Genomic DNA, 21,605 nt, shown 5'->3' on the forward strand with positions numbered 1-21,605 from the left:
TTCGGTGGCTTTGCCTTTCCAGTCCACAGGATGGTCTTCTGGAACCTTCTCTCACAGATCATCTGAGAGGTGGTTCAATTCATGTCTCATGAATTGACATTTCCTTGCAATGCCCTCCAATAGCATGTCCCAGGACAGCCTCCCCAACTCCCTCTGCCTTCGAAGCTGTGCTTGATTTGGACTCAAGACCCGAGTATTGTTGCTTGGCATGAAAACCCATTTTTAGCCTCTGGGAGAAGAGTCCTACTGTCCTGCAGTGATAGAAGGAACCTATGGAGACCTTTTGGCCAAAGAACCTTGTCCCATCCCTGGCAGAAATCAGCCTCTCCTGGGAAGCCATCGTATTAGCTTCCAGCTGCAGCTCAGGCCTGGATGAGGACACCCTCGAGAGTGACAGCATGAACTCTGAGGTGGAGGGGCACTTGCACATGGGCCGCAACTTTACCCGTCACATCTCCCCAAAAGACTGGGAGGGTTCGGTGAGATGATTCTAGAAAACGTCAGCACAGTCCCTTGAAAGCAGCAGACCCTTGGTAAGTGGAATCAGCTGTTCCAACATCCCAGAAGCTAATACAACGCTCAATTGTTGGTAAAGCTCGGGGCATCAGGGATCTAGTCAAGGTCAGGTGCCCTGTCCACGGTGAATATTTCTGCAAGATTAATGAACACTTGATAAAGGGAAAATGGCTATGATGAAGCAGTATTTCATGTTGGTAGTGGGGGGTGGGGAGTGGGGGCTCAGGATCACTCACTGTATTGGAGAGAAAATAGCTATCCCAAAAGAGATTTTCAGCAGCTTGAAGGAAGCTTCCATATAGACCAGTCAGCTGGCGAAAATCCTGACTGAGATGCACACTTCTCTCTACTCTCCTTCAATTCCCCACTAATGCTTCTGTTGATCTAACCAGTGGAAGCTAGATAGCAAGAATGTAAAAGGGTGTAGCCCATCTCCAAGGTACCAGGAGAAGGAAGAAGAATCTTGGAGGGATAAACAGAAGTGGGCCAACACAGAGGGTCTTCATAAATATGCATTAAACAAAGGCACTAACCTGGGAGCTCCACAACCTGCAAAACAGTTTTCACTATATTGAAAATGCTGACACACACCCAACTCCAGGAATATAACCCATATTGCTATGGTAAGAGCTATTATAGAAACCAATTACTGTACTTCACCAGATCCCATTTAAAATAGTTTATTACCGGCAGACTCATTTAAGTTTTCTAAGGAGTCGCAAACAATATCGTGGGTTCCCCTCGCCCCCCAGGTCAGATTCAATTCTATCTCAATGACAAAACTTGGAAGCTATTTACATAAGGAAAGTAGAAACAGGCAGAATTTATCTGAATAATTCAGAATCAAGGCTGTTTATTACAAAACGGAATGAGAGATGGGGTTCTGGGGACCCGAGTACAGGATGAGGTTAATGATCAGGACTGTAAGCGGGAGTGAGAAGAAAAGCCCCAGCTCTAGGGTCTGCCTGAACCCCCCATTGTCAGCCTGAAAAGCCTGAAGGAACATCTCTGACTTCCCCTTTTTCCCACTATCTTCCCCATTCCAGGAATCCTATTAGTTGCTAATTTACAAAGTTAAACTCCCAGTCCTTTTCCTGTTCCTCTCTCCTTGAACACAAACATGTGCATCTCAGGATTTTCTGGGACTTTATAGGGAATTGGGGGCTCTGTTACTGAAGGCACCCCCTCATACTCAGTTCATGTCAAAGGGCTCATACCTCACTGTAACCCCCCAATAGAAAAACAATAAGAAGGGCGTGCAGCAGCATGGGTGACTGAAAGCACTGTGTGTGTGTGTGTGTGTGTGTGTGTGTGTGTGTGTGTGTGTGTGTGTATAGTCTACAGAGGAGCTCATGTGTGTGAAATTCTGGAAATACAAATGTGATAACAAAACAGAGCTGATTCATGGTTGTCAGAGCTGGGTGTCAGGGCTGGCTGGAAAGGGGCCCAGCTGGGTGATGGGAATATACTATGGCTTCATGAGAAGGCTGTTGTACAGGATGGGCACTTTTGTCCAAGCTCCAAAGAAAAGTGTACCTGTAAAACGGAGACTTTCATCTTATGTAAATGATACTTTAATTGAGTTAATTAAAAGCAAATGAATCTCTAACCATTCTCCTGTTCTCCTCAGACTTTAGAAAGTGGTGGTGGTGGTTTGGGCAGGAGGTGGGCTGGAGAGATAGAACTGTGTGTCGGGCACTTGCCTTGCACTTGGCCAACTGGGACTTGATCCCTGGCAGGAGTTCATATAATCCCCTGAGCCTGCTAGGAGCACAGAATTGGGAGTAAGCCCTAAGCACTGCCACATGAGCCCCCCTGCTCCCCCAAAGAAAATGCACCGTTACCTCTCCTACCTCTTCCTGTTGTCATTTCTGTGTTCTTTAGGGTCCAGCCACCAGCCCCCCCCCCACCTTGCTGTTCAAGTCTGACCAGGCCTGCTCCTGCCTCAAGTGCTCCCAGAGCCTCACCTAAACCTCCCTTCACACTTCCTCCAAGCCATTCACTGAGACACCTTCCTGGTCTGATTCTCCACCCGCCTTCTCTGAGCACTTGTATGTATGTACGTGTGTGCAGACACACGTGCACAGACACAGACACAGATACACACAGATACACAGACACACACACATACATCCCACCATTTCCCAGTCAAACAGAAGTGCTTACTGTACTAGAACACAAACTGCCTTGATTGTGTTTCCCCATTTTTGCACTGGCCATTCTTTAGACCCTCTCCCAACCTACCACCCCAATGCACGGAGAAGTAGAGCAACTTGTCCAGGGTCACACAGCTCTTAAGCGGCAGAGGTGGAATTCCATGCTAGACCATCCACCGGAGCCCCCTGTGCTCTGCTCTGTACCACAGACACCCACAAGGCTGCAGGAAGGCAGTGGAATTGTTCAGGCTGAATTCCATTCGAGTCTGTTCTTCCCCACTCCCCCACCCAGCCCCCCAACCAGGATCCTCTTTAATTTCGCTCCCTCTCAGAATCATAATTAAAGAAGAGAAACAAAGAGAGATTCTCCCCTTCAAACCTTTCTGTCCACATTAACTTCACTCTGGGGGGCCTGGGGAATTCCACGTTTTCCCAGGACATTGCTATTGCAGTACAACATAAAATGTGTTTAAGCAATTACACTCCATTTTTTTTTTTCTTTTTGGTAAATTGACTTCCGTTAAATGGGGCTTCATTAATGGAATCTGGCTTGAGGAGAATAGAAAAATCACTCCCTTTAATGCAGATAGTTGTGTGTGGGGAAAGTGGCTTTGAGTTCCTCTGCGTAAAGCTCCAAACGCTTCCCTTGGTAAGACGAAAACGTGGGGCAGACTCTATGGAACCCATTTCTTCTTAAGTCAGGATGTTGAGGTGCTGAAGCTGACAACCATCCCACTGCAAGGCACAGCTGTCTACTTAAACTGAGGGGGAGGAGTGATAATTGATCTCAGTTTCAATCTCAGCAGTTCTGAAAATGGGCATCAAAGGAAATCTCTGTTCAACCGCTACTCACCAAGCACCTATGGATACCAGGCACTGTGCTCGCCAGTGGTTGTCACGGCCCCTGGATATGGAGGGGGGCCCCTCTCAAGGCTGTGATAGGCAGGATGCAGCCCCAATGGTCTCCCTTGTTATGCAGTTTCCACCCCTCCTCTAACACAGGAGGCTCTGTGCCCCAAGCTCCTCCTGTGGACTTGCTCTTAATTAAACTAAATTGTTTGATGAACGCTGAACCAGCCATGTACCCCAGAGCAAGCCCCAAGGCCAGCCTGGGAGGAGGTGACAGGAGACACTTGTTCCCTTATTCCCCTGCCAAATGCTCTTCTCTTTGCACCTCTCTGCTCTCATTTCTGTGGGGAATGGAGAGTCTACCTTAGTGCAAGCAGGGAGCCCTTCTGGAAACATCTCAGTGGTGGGCCCAGGGGCAGCAAGTTCCATGTAGAGGACTGACTTCTGGTCTGCCCAGTCCCAGTGACCCTCCACGGCCCCCTTAAGCATGTCTCTTACTGACTCAGCTCTGAAACCCCGGTCTCATCACAAATAATATCCAAATCAGTTTTTCTCTAGCCAGACGCCTAGGACTCTTGCTAAGATAATACCTTTCCCCAGATAAGCCATCACATTACACATTTTCCAGCCTGCGGGTACATGCCTGGGGTGATTGTCAGGTTGTTCTAGACAAGGGCCCCTGGAGAACCCCTCCACCTTGAGTCTGACCCATGAAGGGACCCCTCACCTCCCAGTCCCTCCTTCCCAGCAGTACCCACTTTACCAATCTGGAGGGAGCATGGGGGTCCTGAGCTCCCTGCAAAGACTCAACTTCCCACTACCTCCTGAATGAGTCTGGGGTAGATCTGCGCCAACCCCCATGCCTGCATCCCCGATTTCTGCTTCTGTCTGTGCAGTCCACACCATCCTCCAGGTACCACCACCACCCTCTCTCTCTTTTTCCATAAGGCCAACTGCAACCATGTCTCTCCCACTTCTTGGCCCTAAAATTCCCTACCTGGACCCCAGACACCCCATTCTGATCGGCCCTCAGCCTCCACCCCACCTTTGTGCTGTAGGACAGCTGATCAGAATTGCCTTGCTGGCACCCCAAAGGCACCCTGGCCCCAGGAGCAAGAATTTCCTCTCCAGGGACCACCACATCCTGAGATGCTCTTTTCCTGAATGCCTAGGGAAAAATCATGGGTCCCTTAAGCCCAGCCACCCCTCCTGTCCTCCACCTCTTTATGCCCCCATGGGAAGGTAAGTTCCCTCTCTTGTCCCCTCGAAACCACAGATAAATCTTTTCCATTGTTCTTGGTACCTGAAACTATAATCACCTTTGCGGGAGAGGGGTGGGCTACATTCTATGGTACTCAGGAGTACTTCTAGCTCTGTGCTCAAGAATGATTTCTGGCCATGCTTGGGTACCATATATGGTGCCAGGGATCAAACCTGAGTCAGCCACATACAAGGCAAGTGCCTTAACTGCTGTTCTATTACTCAGGCTTGACTTGCTCACCTCCTAGAAAGAAAGTGCACTGAGAACAACTAGAATCTTCTTTGTCTCTGTCTCCAGAAACACAAATGCAGTGCCCGGCACACAGGAAAAATTACTACCAGGGAACAGAGGTTCAGGGGTTGGCCCACTCCGGGTGGTTGCCTGATTTTATAAATAAAGTCTTAGAGAAGCGTGGCAGGGCTCGGCCATTTGCGTACTGTCTGCTTTCATCCCATACAGGCAGATTTGAGTAGTCATGACAGAAACTATAACCAGCAAAGCCAAAAATATTTATCTGGTCCTTTACAGAGAGGGTATACTGACACTTTGCATAGAAGTGCAGATGATGTTGCTAGAAAACACATTCTCTGTCTTAAGAGAATGCACACATAGCTTAAACCTTTCATTACAAAGTCAAAGACTTAACAATGCATCTATTTGCCAATCCATTTAACGCAGGACCACGCTTCCTTCTGACAAGCAGAGGCCCTCTGCATTGTCCGCTTCACACTAACGATACCCAGAAAACCGCCTTCACCGGTTCCGACCCAGCTCGTACTGATTGAGCACCTGCCATGGGCCGGGCATCATGTGGGGAGAGCTTCAGGGGCAGTGGGGAACAGGGCAGCCCCTCAATAACTGACTTTGAGAGAAGCAGCTGTCTCCCTCCCTTAGCCCTAATATTTAGGAAGCAATTCTGTTCCGAGACGCTTCTTCGTGGAGTCATTCCAAAGCATTCAATTTCGTTTCCAGAGATGCAACTATATTTCCTCTCACACTCATATTTCACTAGTTTATGTGATGTTTAATTTAAATCACATAATTACAATAACAACTATGACTGGCACCGAGAGAGCCGGCGACGATCCCGTTGGAGTCTCGGGAAGTGCAAGACTCAGCTGGCAGGAACAGTCTGAACAGGCACTGAGGAGGTGGCCCAGGGACAGTGGGCACAGAGGGTAAGGAAATGGGGTCAAGGTCACGAGCGTGCCAGCTCCTCTCGGGAGCTGCTTCGGGGGAGCTGGTTAAGGGACTGTCCATTCTACCTGTCTGTGAAGGGTGAAGTGGGGAGGCATAAGCACACTGGCTATTGCTCTCAGTAGCCCTCAGGGACCTTTCCCAGGCCTGTCCCCTCCGCATCAGGACAATGCAAATCAGCTGATTATACAATCTTGGGTCTTTAGGGCTCACTCTGGGCTTGGCTCAGCTCCCAACTGCAAAATTCCTCAGAAGTGGTAGGTTCAGATATGTTTGGCTGTTGCAAAGATGTCGCACCCCTCTGGCCAGTCTCTCCTCTTCCCAGTCCTTCACCCTGGAGCCTGCTTGACTTGGCACTGGACCCCTTGATAGCTGCCCTTTCTCTACCACAGTGCTTGTCTCACCAAATACTGTGTGTTGGTTTTCTGCCTCACCCACCAAACTAGTTTTCTGAAGCCAGGGGATGTCCCTATTTTCTGTGTCACGGCTCTCTCTTCAGTACCCAGCAGAGCCGAACAGACAGAAAGGGTTTAGGAAACAGCTCGCTGAGGAGAACCAACTGGGAACCTAAGAGATAGGACAGTGGCACCTTGCACACAACCAACCTGGGTTCAATCCCTGGTGTCTCACGCAGTTCCCCTAATCACTGCCAGAGTGACCCCTGGGAGCATAAAGCCTGAAATAAGCCATGTGCATCACTGGGTGTGGTCCCCCAAACAAAGCAAAAGCAAAATAAAGATAAAGACAATAAATCATGCTTGGCTGGGAAGGAGTGCAGCAGGGACCAGCAGGGGACCTGGAGACAGCAGGAAGGGGCTGTTGGGTTCCTCTTGGTCTCCTATGAAAGAGACTGCCTGGTTTCTTGGCCCCTGGGCCCTGACTGCTCTGTCCCTTCACCTGGCAGAGTCCTTGGGAGTCTCTGTCCTCAGGGACACACAGCCTGAGAGGAAGTTGGGCATCTGCCTGGGGAGCATTAAGAAGAAGATAGAATGGGTGGGAGAGAAGTGAGGCAGGCAATGGTACAGTAGTAGGGCGTATACCCAGCATTCACCTGCCCCATGTTTAATTACCAGCAACAAATGGTCTCTCAAGCACTGCCAGATATGACCCTGGAGGTCCCCAGAAACTCCCTGGCACTGCAAAGTTCTCAAAGTACCACATCCTTGGGCCTTCACTGACCTACTGGCCCAACTGACTGAGGATTTCTGGTGGGGATCCCAGACTTCTTGGGGAGCAGCAGCAGGAGTTCCGGACCCCCAAAATAAATGAAACAGAATCCAGTGATGCCTAAACCCCATCCCAGAGTGACTAAACCAGAATTTCCAGGTTTGACTCAAACCTATTTAAATGTGTACTATCTTGGGGCCACAGTTGGGAACCCTATTTTCTTGAGACAGAAAAACAGGTGCTCTAAGAATGACGGAATGGGAGGACTAGAAAGCAGGGTGTTGGGGTTCTTGTAATAAGACCCAAACTGGAAGGGCAGTGAGAGCAAAGGTCACAATGACAGGAGTGGTGCCTGGAGCCGGAAGTCCCTGCTCACCTGTGTGTGCAGTGTCATTTGGGACACTGGGCAGACACCCCCGAGCTAAGACTCAGTGTACCTGGTGACTGTGAAGATCGTGAACTCAGGCGAGTCAGGAGATGGAGGTCATAGGAATGAAGGGCACCTGTGTTTTAGGAAGGCGAGAGTCTTAAAAACAGAATCAGATACAAACCAACGTGCTTGGATATAGGCCTTGATGCAAAGGGAGAGAAGTACAGTGGAGGCTGGTAAACCATGTGAGCTTTTTTCCCTGAAGCAGCGCAATAAACTCAACAATTTACCAGGGCTCTTCCGTGCTCCAGGGAACCCACACAAACCACATCAGGTAAATGCTTCTCCAGATACATTTGAGAAAACCGCTGCTCCATCAAGCGAAAAGAGGCTGAATCTCGAGTGCTGAGGGCAAGGGCCAGGGTTAGTGTGTGTGTGTGTGTGTGTGTGTGTGTGTGTGTGTGTGTGTGCGCGTCTGTGTTTTTTATGCATGTGTGTGTCTGTGTGTGTCTGTATATGTGTGTGTCTGTGTCTGTGTGTTTCTGTGTCTGTGTGTGTGTCTGGGTCTCTGTGTGTGTCTGTGTGTATGTGTCTGTATGTGTGTGTCTGTGTGTGTCTGTGTGTTCTTTCTCACCCACTTCAGGCTGGTGTTGGGGATTGGGGTGGGGGGGGGCACTTGGAGAGGGCCTGAGATTATCTCCGGAACTGGCACTTTCTCTTCCTAGCTCAGCTGCTCACTCAGGAGCGCCACTGGCAGGGCAGTTTCTGTCTCTGAAGAGGTAACGCCATGATGTGGAAACGGACAAAATAGAGGTCGGCTGGGAGATGGGAAATGGAACTGGATACCAAGCCCTGGGCTGGGGCACATGCTGAATCCTTACACAACCTTTCAGGGGAACTAAGGTCTAAATCAAGCAATCCTACTCTTTTTCCTTAGCACCACCAGCCTTAGAAAGCCCATCCCCTACCCTCTGCAAGCAGCAGGAAGAGGTTTGTCATAGCAGCTTCAGGCTACAGCTGATTGGACCATGGGTCCCAAACTCAGCCAATCAGCTGGTGGGAGGGAGGACTGACCCGCACCTAAGGAAGAGAAGCCCCAACCCAATCTGGCTTTCCGGGAGGATGCTGGGAAAACGGTGTCCCAGGTTCATCGCTTCCACTCAGTTGCTCTTCCCTTGGGCTCCCTTACAGACTGGGAGCAGGTGCTGCTCAGGACTGAAAGTCAGACTGTGGGCACCTCCCCCCCACTACCTCCAGTCTCAGTGTCCCAAGCAGAGCTTGGCGCAGGAGCCAGGTACAGGCTGAGCCCGTTCACGCTGCCCGGCCAGGACTTTGCTTAGGCAGAGTTGTGGTTTCTCACTTTTCTTGTTCCCCTGCACCAAGGCAGTGGGCTGAAGAAGGTCAAGAGTTAGGGACTGAGGTAATCTGCAATCTCAACTTCATATCTGGGTTCCCCTTTTGCTAGCTGTATAAGTATCTGCGCATACCCAAACTTTCCCGTTTTTCCCTGTCCTCCTCTCTGCAAACATGCCTGTGACCAGCCATAGTAGTGTGTCACATGTCTGGGACCCTGTGGAGAAACAGCAGCTCTTTCAAGAAGGATGTCTTTATGTGTGATTTGTTTTTGTGGGTGGCATTCCTGATGGTGCTCAGGGCTACTCCAGATTCTATGCTCAGGGAACATTCCTGATAGTGTTCAGGAAGTTATCCAGAATTCCAGGGACAGAACCAGGGTCAGTACCAACCAGGCAAGGACCCTGCCAGCTGTGCCATCTCTCAGCCCCATAAGGGAACAGCATTTCTCTCGTGCTCAGGTCTGAGAAGGGTGGGATGGAATCTTATCGATACTTAGAACCAATCTCCACAGCACAGGGATTAACAGACCCCAAGCTGACCGGTGTTGGTTTCCCTAGGGAAGTAAGGACACTTGTAGTCACTCTGGTGGTAGAAAAGCATAGGGTGAAGAGGCAGGGTACTCCATAGCACCCAGCCAAGCTGGCACACTTGGTAGCCACCTTCCTTGAACTCCAAACTCTGACCTCTACTAGTTCCCACCCACTCAGCCTTTGCCCACTTTCAACCAGAACCCTTAGACCTGACTTGGAGGGAGGCTTTACCACACCCCAGGATAGGTGGCATTATGACTCAGAGAGTCCTCCAGGGGTATACATCTGGGTACTCCTCTCTCACGGGAAATGTTTGAGCATTCTCTTACTCCCTCTGTTCCACAAAGAGAAAGCAAGCTTGCCCTGGCTGAGAGTCCAGGAGCTGTGAACTGGCTGGGGGAGCCCTCCCACTGACTGGACAAGGGATTGGCTAAAACGTCTCAGGAGTACCCCAGTCAGTGAGGTGGACACCCTGTACCCACAAGCTGGGCTTCTTTCTTCCCCAGTGTGTAGCTGCTCCTAGGGAAGGTAAAAGGTGATGCTGTCAGACTCGCAAAACAAGGCTCAGTCTTCCAGACATGGCAGCAACAGTTTGCTCATATCTCCGCTCAGCAAAGGAGACTCGAGAAAAGTCCCTGGAAGGAGCTGGTCTGAGTTTGTGTTTCAAGGTCACATTTACTAGAAGTCTTGCTCTGGGCACCAAAAGACCTGCTTTGGGCTCCAGCTTCCTCCCATCATGGAATTGTTAAGGGGTCTAAGGGAGCCGAAGGGGTAGACAAACTCTCAGCATAGGACCCAGTCCCAAACAAGTGCTCAAACCATTCCCTATTATTAGTGTGAAACAAATACCGTCTGGGCAGCAAATTAGGGTTGCAGACCCCAGTGGACTGGGACAAATAGAAGTGCGGAGAGAAAGAGTAGAAAGAGATGGAAAAGTGAAAGGATTGATTAATGGCAACAAAGGGGACTCTGTGGAGTGTGGTGCGCCTGGGTGTTCAGTGGAGGAGTGAATGCCGTACAGCCCCACAGAGATTTTCAGTGAGACTCCCCAGAACCTTGCATCCTGGTGACATGCAAAGCTATGTCAACACAAAACTTCTTAGGTAAAGGAATGACAATTGGGGAAACATGCAAGTTCCTATATTCCAGGGCACTCATCCCCTTTAGATGGGGCTGAGAACTTATACCTGTGGTTCTATATGTCAGATATGCAGATGAAATAAACTGGAATGGGGAAGTTACTGGTAGGTATTGGACAGACCACAGAAAGATCATAGAAAAAGCCGGGTGGTGGATGGTTGCCAGGCATTCACATGCCACCTACCCATTCTTTCACGCCCATCTCACCTATTACTCTCTGCCCACTGCATCCTATTACAAAGGACAGCTCAAGGCAGGAACTGTGCCCCCTTCCCTGCCCCGGCTGCCCCCAGCTCTCTGATTCACTCTCACAATCCCCCAGAGGTGATGAACATCTCTCCTATTGGCTCATTACAAAGCTCATAGAAGACCTCTGATTGGTTAAGCTGGGGTATGTGCTCACTCCTGGGGCCAAAGGCATGGCCCTGAGAAAGGGTTTCCCCAAAGCAGAAAAATGCTCAGAAGGAGGAAGTAGAATTTCTGTGGCTGAATGCAGCTGTGGTGGCCTGAATGATTGGGGAATATTTTTCGTACTTTGTTGTATCAGGTCTGTGAAGGACAGACACAGCTCACTGTGGGGGCCACCCTCAGAGTTAGCATCTACATCTCCGGGGCCAGTCTGGCCCTCACACCTTGCTGACCCTATTCTGTGCCTTGTTTCCTATTTCCTGCCCACTAACCTGAGGATACGTCATAAGGATAGATGAGATCATATCCGAGCCACCCAAACAATCCACCAAGAATGTTCTCAGCTCAAAATCATGGTCCTGTTCCATCAAGTAGCAGTTCCTGGCATAAGGTCAGTTCCCAGGATTCTAGGTCTGGCTGCTTATGTGCCTTCTCTCCCCACCAATCTGCTTCCAGGGAATTCCAGATGCCTCTCTCTGCACCGCCTTCCCTGCTAAGACGGATTTAGTTCTCACCAGTCATCTAGTACAGCCACACCACTCCAGTACCTCATAGCTATTTACTGAGTTGCGTGTGTACGAGTGGTGAATGAGTTGAGAGAACACAGAGTGAATTAATTTGTAAGTAAACGAGTGAATTAGAGACTTAATGAGTCAGCAAGAGAGTGAAGAGGACTGCATGAAATTGAACAGAGCATGCTCCCAACCCCTCCAACTAATCTAATAAGCAAAAGTCTAAACCTTTCACCTTTATTAACCCACACAAGCATTAATAGTGCAGGGAACGTTACAGGCCACCGGTTAGAGATCGCCAGTGGAGAAAGGCTGTGTCAGCTTCCTAATGCTGCTTAATCAGATGACCAAATACTTAGAATTTTAAACAATGCAGTTGCCTTATCTGGTGGTTCTGGTATCACTGGGTCAAGGTGTCAGTAGAGCTTTTCCCAGCTTCTGGGGGCCGTCGTATCTTCACTAGCTATCTGCCTCCCTCTTCAAAGCCTGTACATCCACACATTCAAATCTCCTCTGCTTCTGAGCTTCCATCCACACCTCTGTCTCTCTCACCCTGACATTGCAATACTACTTCTTTAGGGATATGTGTCATCTCAGGGACATGCAGACAATCTGCCCAGGATCTTCTCAGCTCAAAATCCTAGCCACTACATCTGCAAAGTTCCTCTTGCCACCTTAGGTGACCTATTCATGGGCTTTAGTGTTCTTAGGATGTGGACATCTTTGGGGAATCACTACCAAAACACTATGCTCAGAGAGAAGTGCCTTCATGGAGTTTCCATTCCTCAGGAGAGTAGCAAACGGGGGATGTAGGAACATATTTGCCATATGTCTGTGCCCGGTGGTTCTTGTTCTTACTCTTGTTGCTGTGTCCTGAGCAATGAGAAGGTTTTGGTAAATCTCCTTAGATAACTCTAGTATGCCCCAAATTTGAGTAACCCAGTGCCAGAAGGTAGGCCAAGAGGCTATATGGCTGCAATTAAGAGGCAAATCTGCGCTGTGGTTCTTGGAGGAGAAAGATCAAAATCGGGGAATCTTATTCATTTTTTAAATTGAATCACTATGATACACAGTTACAAAGTTGTTTATAATTGGGTTTGAGTCATACAATGTTCCAACACCCATCCCTTCACCAGTACACATTTTCCACCACCAGTCCCCATTTTCCCTCCCCTCTCCCCCTCTCTCCTTTTATGGCAAGCACTTTTCTTCATTCCTTCTCTCTCTCTCTCTCTCTCTCACTCTCTCTCTCTCTCTCTTTCGTTTTAGGCATTATGGTTTGCAATACAGGTACAAAAAGGTTATCATGTTTGTAAGTTGGGTGTCCTAGCCTCGGCTCTACATTGCTGTCAGTTTGCAGAAGTTTACAAAATAAACTTTAAATTTTGAAATAAGACTAGATTTTCAGAGATGGTAGAAAAGTTCTAGTACTTTCTTCTCTCACCATCCCCTATATTACATCTTACATGATCACTGTACATATACCAAACTCTTTAATCAACACTAGCATAGCCTGGTTCCTCCATGGAAGATGCCCATTCACACTGCCCCAGTCCCCCAATGTCCCCTCTGTTGCTCTGAGGTCCAACCCATCATTTACCACTGCCTTGGGTCCCTAATGCCTACTGGTTTTCTTCCCCATAGGTTGGTTTTTCAGTCTTCTCCTGTTTTTCAGGATCTTGACACCCTTGAAGAGTATTACTCAAATATTTTATAGTATTCCTTACCATATGAGTTGTCTAATATTTTCTCATAGTTAGAGTAGGGCTCTGAATTTGGAGTAAGGGCTGAGGTGTCTGTATTATTACATCATATGAAAGAGGGATGTGATTGCAGCACAATCTACCTGCTTCCTCTCAGTGATACTATTTGTCCTTTCCCATGCTTTGTCCACTAGAAACTAATCCCTAACTCCATCTGACCCTGTGGAGGAGGGATGAGAAAGGTGCTTTTAGCCTCCTCATTTCTATTATTTAACCCTTTGTCTTATCACCTCACTGACTTTCCTAGACAAGCCAGCAACAAGCTGACTGACCTAGAGTGACCCAGCTAGTAAGTGGCAAAGGGAGAATTTGAATTCAAGGCTCCTTGCTCCAAAGACTGTGTTATGATTTTCACTTCCCTTTATCACCAAGAAAAGAGAATCTCACAAAGCTTCAAGGTAGGAGGCCAGCCTCCTGGACAGTGTTAGTAAAATTCAATCCAGGGAGGGTGGATTTAGTCAGGCTCAGTAAGGTTCATTTCAGGTAACAAAATAGAGGCAATGTAACAGAATGGAGTTGAAAAGAGTGTGTCATATCCAATCAATCAATCACAACCATCCTGTTATTCATCGATTGCCTCGAGCAGGCCCCAGTAACGTCTCCTTCGTCCTAGCACTGAGACAAAGTTCTTTCAGAGTTAGGAGAATGAGACCCTTCATTGTCACTGGTATTTGACATATTGGGTACGCCACAGGGAGTTTGCCAGACTCTGCTGTGTGGGCAGGTTACATTCGGTAGCCTGCCAGTTTGTCCAAAATAGAAATGAGATGATAAGATGTCGCGTGGCCACAAATGTGGCCGTGCGCTTCTGGGAGCTGGGTTTTATAGTCTCTGAGTCTTGGCCGTTGGTGGGATTACATGGCGCCAGGGGGCCAGTTGGTGGGTGTGACCCCTGCCTAATGGAATTTGAAGGATCTGGGTAGAGGATGCTCAGCCCCGATCCAAGTAGGCTTGGAGATCTCAGCCCCGGGGCCCGTGTGCCTTTGTTCCTCTGCCGGTACCTTCATGTGTGTGGAGAGTGGTCTCAGCATGGTGGTGGCTGGTTCTGGAGGTCTTCGGCTGCCAGAGCCCTGGTCGGGGCGGGGAGGAAAACTCAACCCGCTCCCCTCCAAGGGGCCCTGGCGAGGACGGCCAGGCGCGGGGGCAGGAGACTCTGCCGTGTCATATCCGGACCAGGTATAGTTTCATACAATGTTTGATTCAGTAAATTGCTGAAAGCTATCTTACAAGTGATAAAATACCACCATAGCCTACTTCTCATTCCTTGTGTGGAGCTATTATGAAGTAGATATAAGGAAGGTGCCTGGAACAGAGGCTGGTCTGCATTAAACATTATATAAATATGATGTTGTACATGTATACATCAAAGGGTCATGGAGTACAATGACATTTTTACTGTAGCTGCAACAAAAGGGTTGAAAAACAGGTTGGGAAAACAGCTCGAAGTGGTCGAGTATATGCCTAGTATGTGGAAGACCCTTGGTTAGATTCTGACACCATGTGACACTCCGCCCCCCTCCACCCCCAACACTACAGGGTATAACTCTGATGATCCCCTGGTGCCATCACTTCCACTAACAATCCCTGAGACTCATGTCACTGGGCTGAGATCACAGGGAAGGCCCCCGTCTACTGGATACTGCCCAGTGTACAGCTTACACATTTTTTTTTTTAAAGTTTAGAAGTACTGACGCCACATCTCTCTCAAGATGAGGCCAACAGATTCATAACATTGGTACTCCACCAGTTTAGGTAGTTTTTTTGGGACATGGCACACTGGTTCATCTACATATTACTTATGATTACTTTAGGTGTGGCTTCAAGACAGGGCTGAGTACTCGTGACACTGTGTCCCCAAAGCTAAAAGCATTTTCCCTCTCACCCTCTGCCTGGAGGTCATAATATAATGGCTATCAGCACCTCTTCCAATCCCTATCCTGTGACTTGCCCTGCAGGCTGAGGGCCTCTGCAGACCACTCTGTGCTCTGGGACCCTAGCCCATGGTCTCCCAAGGCTCCACATTCTTCTCCCTTGGACATATGCCCATGTTGGATTTATTTTTCATGGTGGAAAGCATCAGTCAGAGTCCCAGGAGGAAACAGATGGCAAGCCAAATTAGGATCATTTGAGGCGTGTTTAATAAAAAGGCTATTTACAAAGGTAAGGACAAATGCAGGAAAGCCACAAGGGATAGAGCAGCCCTTGGAGTTTTGTAAAAGCAAAGCCCTTGGCTCCCTTCGTAAAAGGGACTGCTGCTTGACCCTGGGTGGAGAAGCATTTAGCAAAAACAGCCCTCCGGGGGAGACTCAGGGAGGGAACCAAGACAAATCAGTGCCTTGACCTCACCTTCCTCCTCTCCTTCTATTGCCTATTGGACCCTCCATGGGTCGAACTGAGATGTGGGCTAGTGGGCAAGCAGTGGGCTACTTCCCCAAGAGAGTGAGCAGGGTGGAGGAGATTGAAAAGAAGACCTGGCAGAATAAGTTTCAGACACTAGCACACACAACTCTCATGGAATAAACAGAGTGTGTTTACTGTCCCTCAGCACCCCCAGACAAAGGATACTCTGCTTCATCCTTGCAGCTTGGGAGTTCATTAGAAGATGAGCACCTATTGGTCAAAGCTATATCTTTCATTGAGCTTCTCCAAGTAGCCTTGCTAGGAGTCAGATGACCATCAGGGGTTAAATTCTCTGGATCTTGAGAGGGGTGGGAGAACCTGAGACAGACACTCATGTCCGCTGAGATTTTTGTGAGTTTGAGCAGGTAGTTTTCTTAACACATGCAGATGTTGGCCAAGTTCTTACAACACACCCTTCCTATTCATCACGGAGGCCCAATTCAAGTCCAGTAAAAAAGGAAACCAATCTTTAGCCCCTTAAAAGAACCAGTGGAGTTTGTTGTTTGTTTTGTTTCAGGTGATACTCAGGGATTACTCCTGGCTCTGCACTCAAGAGATCACTCCTGGAAGGCTTGGGGGACCATATGGGTTACCAGGGATGGAATTTGGGTCAGCCACATGCAAAGCAAGGGCCCTACCCACTGTACTATAACTCTGCTCCTCCTTTTTAAAAGCTACTTAAATTTTTTCTTTAAAAAATCATCCCCAGAATAATCCATTTCCACTAATCAAACCTCTCCATCTTCACTATAAGCCTGAAATTCGTTAGCTGGAATTTGATGTTATAAGGCTCCAAATCCAGCCATAACAAAAGATAGCATGTCACCTGGAAGAATTTTCCTGGTTGAGTCACTATAAACAGATTACTTGCTATGCTAAATTTGGGGCAATCATCAACTTTCTTCTTAAAATTGACCTTCTACAAGCCAGTGGCCAGAGATAGTCGAAATAGGAGTATGAAGTATGCAGCCTATGAGGACTTTTCTTGAGTCTTTTTCCCCCCTTATTTCCCTCCAACCTAGTGTAATATTCACAATTGTTTTTACAAAAAGGCAGAAGCCAACTAGTTTGGATGTAGCTTTTTATATTTATGCTCTATCCCCATGAAACAGGGACCTTCGAGAGTGGAAAGGCCTCCAGAGGAGCTGAGGATCCTATCTCATTGTCATGGAGTCCAGTGTGATGAGTGAAATCCCAGGGTTCTCCTCCCATTTCCCCTTCTCTCTTCAATTTCTTTGGTGAATGGAAAGAGTTCAAACTTATAGCCCAAGTGTTCAGGTTTTAAATTAGACAACGTTGTCCTGACAGGGCCCGAGTCATAGCTGTCAGAGCTGATTATTTTTAGAGATACTACTAAACTCTCAGTACGGCAGGAGCTGCCACCATTCATGGCAAGCAGAAAGACTCCCCATTTTATCATGACAGCTCTGGAGCCATCCACCTCCTCATGTTCATTATTTCCAGCCTGTCTTTGGCGGGGTGGGGGGATGAGGCAGAGTCCTGACAATCTTCCAGGGAGGAAGGAAGACCCTGTGGCTCATTACCACGTCCAAGAGATTGAAAGTCCCACTGCTGAGCAGAGCCCCTGGGCTCCAGGAAGCCAAAGAGAGCTATTTTCTGGGTAAAATCATCATCTCTGAGAAGCAAAACTGACCCTAATTGGTCAAGTAAGAGGAGCAAGGTGGTCTGGGCCCTCAATGGGAGTGGTTAGCTGTGAGCCATGTCATAGTTCCCCTTGTGACCCAACAATGGCAGTGGCCTTGAAAAGGCTGACTTCCGACCACATCCTCTACATAAAGGGCCTCTCACCACAAGCTGCACCGTCCAGTTTGCCCCTGGAAGTGGGGACAGTGGTCATTAAATCCAGAAAACAATGCCTTTACAAGCATGGGGAAAGAAATCCTGCTGAAACCCAAGGTAAATGTCTCTTCTTACATCCATTTTTTGCTCAATTACAGAAACAAGTTCAAAGAGCAGCAGCCTAATTCCTACTTTGGCTTCAAGGAATTCTCTCGAAAATGTTCTGAAAAATGGCGGTCCATCCCAAAGCATGAAAAGGCCAAATTCGAGACCCTGGCCAAGCTCGACAAAGCCCGTTACCAGGAAGAGATGATGCAATATGTAGGCAAGAGAAGGAGGAGACGAAGAAAGCGGGATCCTATGGCACCCAAACGACCTCCGTCATCCTTTCTGCTCTTCTGCCAAGACCACTATGCTCATCTGAAGAGAGAGAATCCAAGCTGGACAGTGGTGCAGGTGGCTAAGGCTGCTGCAAACTTGTGGTGTGCATTGCCAGACCCTGAAAAGCAAGTTTACAGCCAAAGAGCAGCTGTTCTTCGATCTAAGTACCGAGGGGCTTTGGAAGAATACCGCAAGCAAGGTAACAACAAGAAGAGGCTCCAGAGGTTCTCTAAGAACCAGCGCAGAAAGTAAAACGCTGGTAAATCAAAACAGAAATAAAACACCATTCAGCTGCACTTTCTGTCTCTCGACTTATATGTGGCATTTGAATGGCGGCTGCTTTGGGGGTGGCTTGATTAAGCTTAGATTGGGGTGCTAGCTTTAAAAGAAGAGACAATGAGTGTTCAAGGGCATGGGGTAATGTGGTGGAGGGTCAGGCTTGGGGACAGGAAGGAGGGTGCAGGTGAGAGTTTCAGTGTAAAGAATCTAGAAGAGGAAGAAGGGTATTGATTCTAAATGGTTACTTATGTTAGATTTTACTCGGATCTGGCACACAAACATCTCCCTCCTGGACCAGGGGACCTAGAGGAAGAACTGTCCCCCAACAGCAAGACTCAGATACTATCAGTAGGCTAGGGTGCACTACACTCTGGTAACACAGACTGCCTGCTCCCACTGGTCACTGGTGGTTCTGTATTTTAGACAACCCTGGGCAACCTGGTACCCCATCCTGACTGGACATGTGCGTGAAGAAGGCATCTGTTTCTTTTGAACCACCAATGTAGCCTTTCCCTTTCTCTAGCTCTGATCACCAGACTCCATCCTGACCTAACGTTTGACCAAATGGCTCCCGGTGGCAGTTTAGTGAAGGACATGGATTCTAGTGGGTGTAACCAGTGGGTTCCAGGATCTGTGGGGAGTTGTGGGGGGGAAGGGCATGTAGCCCTGGGGGGGCCTCTTGACGGCCATCTGTGTTAATCCACTTAACCAAAATGTCCCCCTGCTTCAGTGCCTTCTCAACCTTACTCAAAAGAAGCAAACACATTTCATCTTTTTAAAAAGATGGCTTAAAAGTTGGTTTGGCTTAGGTTTTTTTGCCACTTGAATGATTTGAAAACTAGTAGCCTGACACAAATGGGATTGTTTGATGTCTGTTTTCTAACTTTTTCAGGCTACCATACACTGATCCTAATTGATACAGATAGAATGAAATAGTTTTAAATGGCTTTTTCGACTTCTTTCCATCCAAAAGACTGGACCTCATTTTTGTCACCTGGTAATACATGCACAGAATTCCCTAGTTCCACCTATAACCTCTATTGAAAGGTGTAATTGCCATTTGTACTTGGCTGCTTATTGAAACTTTTGCTTTTGAAACAGGAAAAGTCATGTGTCTTGCAGAATTTCCCAAAGTGAATGACAGCAAGAAGGGGTGGAGGGTGAGATATTAGCCTTGGGCATAATTGGGCATATATTAGCCTTGGGCATAATTGGAGGGGGGACACTTTGTTCACTTAAAGGAAATAGATTTCCTGGGGTGGGGTGGGGCAGGGTGCTAAGTAAAATTTTATTTCTTTTCTGAAGTGAATAGACTACATCTGGGAACCTTTGATTTGAGGGGGATGAAAGAATATAGAGATAGAATAAGTTAGCAAGTGAGGGTCTGGAATCAGGTCACCTATGGAGGAGGCCAAGACAGAGTCAACCCCCCTAGCCTATTGCTGGTTATCAGAAGGGCCGGGGTTTCCATCCTGTGAAGACTTTCATTCAGGAAATAGAGGTGGATATAGTAGAAAACACTTTCCAAGGCGTGAGGAGTGGAGCCCCAACATGGTGCAGAGGGTAGAAAAGTCTTCAGGAGTAAGCAGCTTCCTCCGGCTTGGCAACCTTATATTATCAGGCTGGCAAGACTCCCATTGCCCATTCCTGTGCCCCACAGCTGCTGTGCTGACTTGGCTCGGCTTCCCCTCCAGCCCAGCCTCCACCCTCTCAGGAGACGCCCTCATTTTCTGCTTCATTGAGAAAACAGATCATTTGCCATAAGTGCTCTGTCTCCATTCCTATCTTGCATTCTACACCCTCCGACTTTCTCCCTGGTCTTCCGCGTCACAAGGAGCTCAGCATCAATCCTGGATCCTCCCTGTAAAGCTACTGGCCCTCCGGTTTGCACAGGTTAGAGCTTGATGACATGATACAAGTGACTTTGTTCTCAGTAGAACCTGGGGGATAGGTCTGACTCCTGCAAGCCTGAGGTCTGACATCTCAATGGAGATGATGTCAGGCCATTTTAATCCTGAAATGATGCTGCTTATGTCCAAGCACAGTCCTCAGCACGCAGCAGGTTGGATGCTGGCAGCCTTTCAAGACGGCCGTTCCATGGTCCCTCCTCACTTCACATTCTCCAAAGATACCCCTTCCATATGGGCAGTTTTGTCATTTGCTTCTAACCAACAGAAGAAAGGAAGGGTGGGATGCAGCTACAGCAAATTAGAAAGCCCCTTCTTCAAATGGGTTTTCTCTCAGACACTTTAACAAATTGTCTAGCTAGGAAAGTCCACATGGTCAGGAGCTATAGGCAACATCTAGGGGCTAAAGTTTGGCTAGGATATCTCACAGCCATGAGGAAGCAAATGCTGCAGCCATCACCTAAGCAAGGGGGCAGCCTCTGCTCGCCGAGCCTCCAGACAGCATCTGATGAGCGTGGCTAGGAAAGACCTGCAAGCAAATCATGGTCATGGTCACGGTCCTCCCGTTGTTCATCAATTTGCTCGAGCGGGCCCAGTAACGTCTCCATCGTGAGACTTGTTGTTACTGTGTTTGGCATGTTGAAAATGTCACGGATAGCTTGCCAGGCTTTGCCATGCGGGTGAGATACTCTCGGTAGTTTGCCGGGCTCCCCGAGAGGGGCAGAGGAATCGAACCCAGCTCGGTCAGCCGGCTGCACGTAAGGCAAACACCCTACTGCTGTGCTATCACTCCAGCCCTGGGGGCCCACAGGAAGGGTTGATCATGAATGTGTGCTATTTTAACCCAGTATGTTTGTGGTAATTGGTTAGAAAGCAACAGATAATGAGCTCAGCATTCAATCAATGCCCTGCTCCGTACACTTCTAGGAGACACTCACTTTAGCTTCTTCTCTCACCCCAGCTGCTCCCCAACCAGTGTTATTTCCTCTCCTCAGTACCAATCTTCCCAGAGCTAATGAAACTATGAGCGGTGGCCCTCAGCAATGGGCCTGGTGGGTTTTCTTGTTTCCAGCCTGGACTTCGTGCTGCTGGTGGACAGCTGCTATGTTTTATGCCATGCTCCTCTCTGAGAAGAGGGTCCCCACACAGAGACCCCCCATTCAAGTCCTCCTGTGTCCCTTTGCTGATTTCCTGTGTGGTTAATCACATGAATGTCTGCCTCCTGCTCGAAACTAACTCCATGACCATCTTTTTATAAAAAAGACTCAGGGTGTGAATGTTCCAGGGTAATGACTGCAAAGTAATGACAATGAAGGAGGCAGAGGAGGAGAGGGGGAGTCTGGGCTACAGAGGGCAAGGAAGAGCAGGTGCAAACTCAGGAGTGGTGGCAGAACCCCAGATCCCCAGGGCTCGGTCCAGGTGCCCCTGCCAAGGCCTTTGGTCCCATCACTGTCTTGTTGGCGACTGAATCATTTGACTCTGATCCTTTCCTCCTTGAGTCCTTTCCTGGGCTCATTTATTCATTCATTTATGCATTTATTCAACAAATAGTTATGTAAATCTGGTGCCTGCAATATTCCAGAAACTGTTGTGGTGCTGGGGATACAGCAAGG

At 48.3% G+C, this 21,605-nt stretch overlaps 2 protein-coding genes across 2 annotated transcripts in view; one reads left to right on the plus strand and one right to left on the minus strand.

Moving 5' to 3' along the window:
• Positions 1-21,605, minus strand: part of CSMD2 (CUB and Sushi multiple domains 2) — a 628,049-nt gene that overhangs the window by 322,247 nt on the left and 284,197 nt on the right. The gene's annotated exons all lie outside the window — the stretch shown is intronic.
• HMGB4 (high mobility group box 4) lies at positions 17,513-18,058 on the plus strand. The gene has a single exon (XM_056122782.1). It carries the CDS (start codon positions 17,513-17,515, stop codon positions 18,056-18,058), a length of 546 nt encoding a protein of 181 aa, XP_055978757.1.

The sequence above is a fragment of the Sorex fumeus genome, unplaced genomic scaffold, assembly GCF_029834395.1.
Source record: "Sorex fumeus unplaced genomic scaffold, SorFum_2.1 ptg000047l, whole genome shotgun sequence".
Taxonomy (NCBI): domain Eukaryota; kingdom Metazoa; phylum Chordata; class Mammalia; order Eulipotyphla; family Soricidae; genus Sorex; species Sorex fumeus.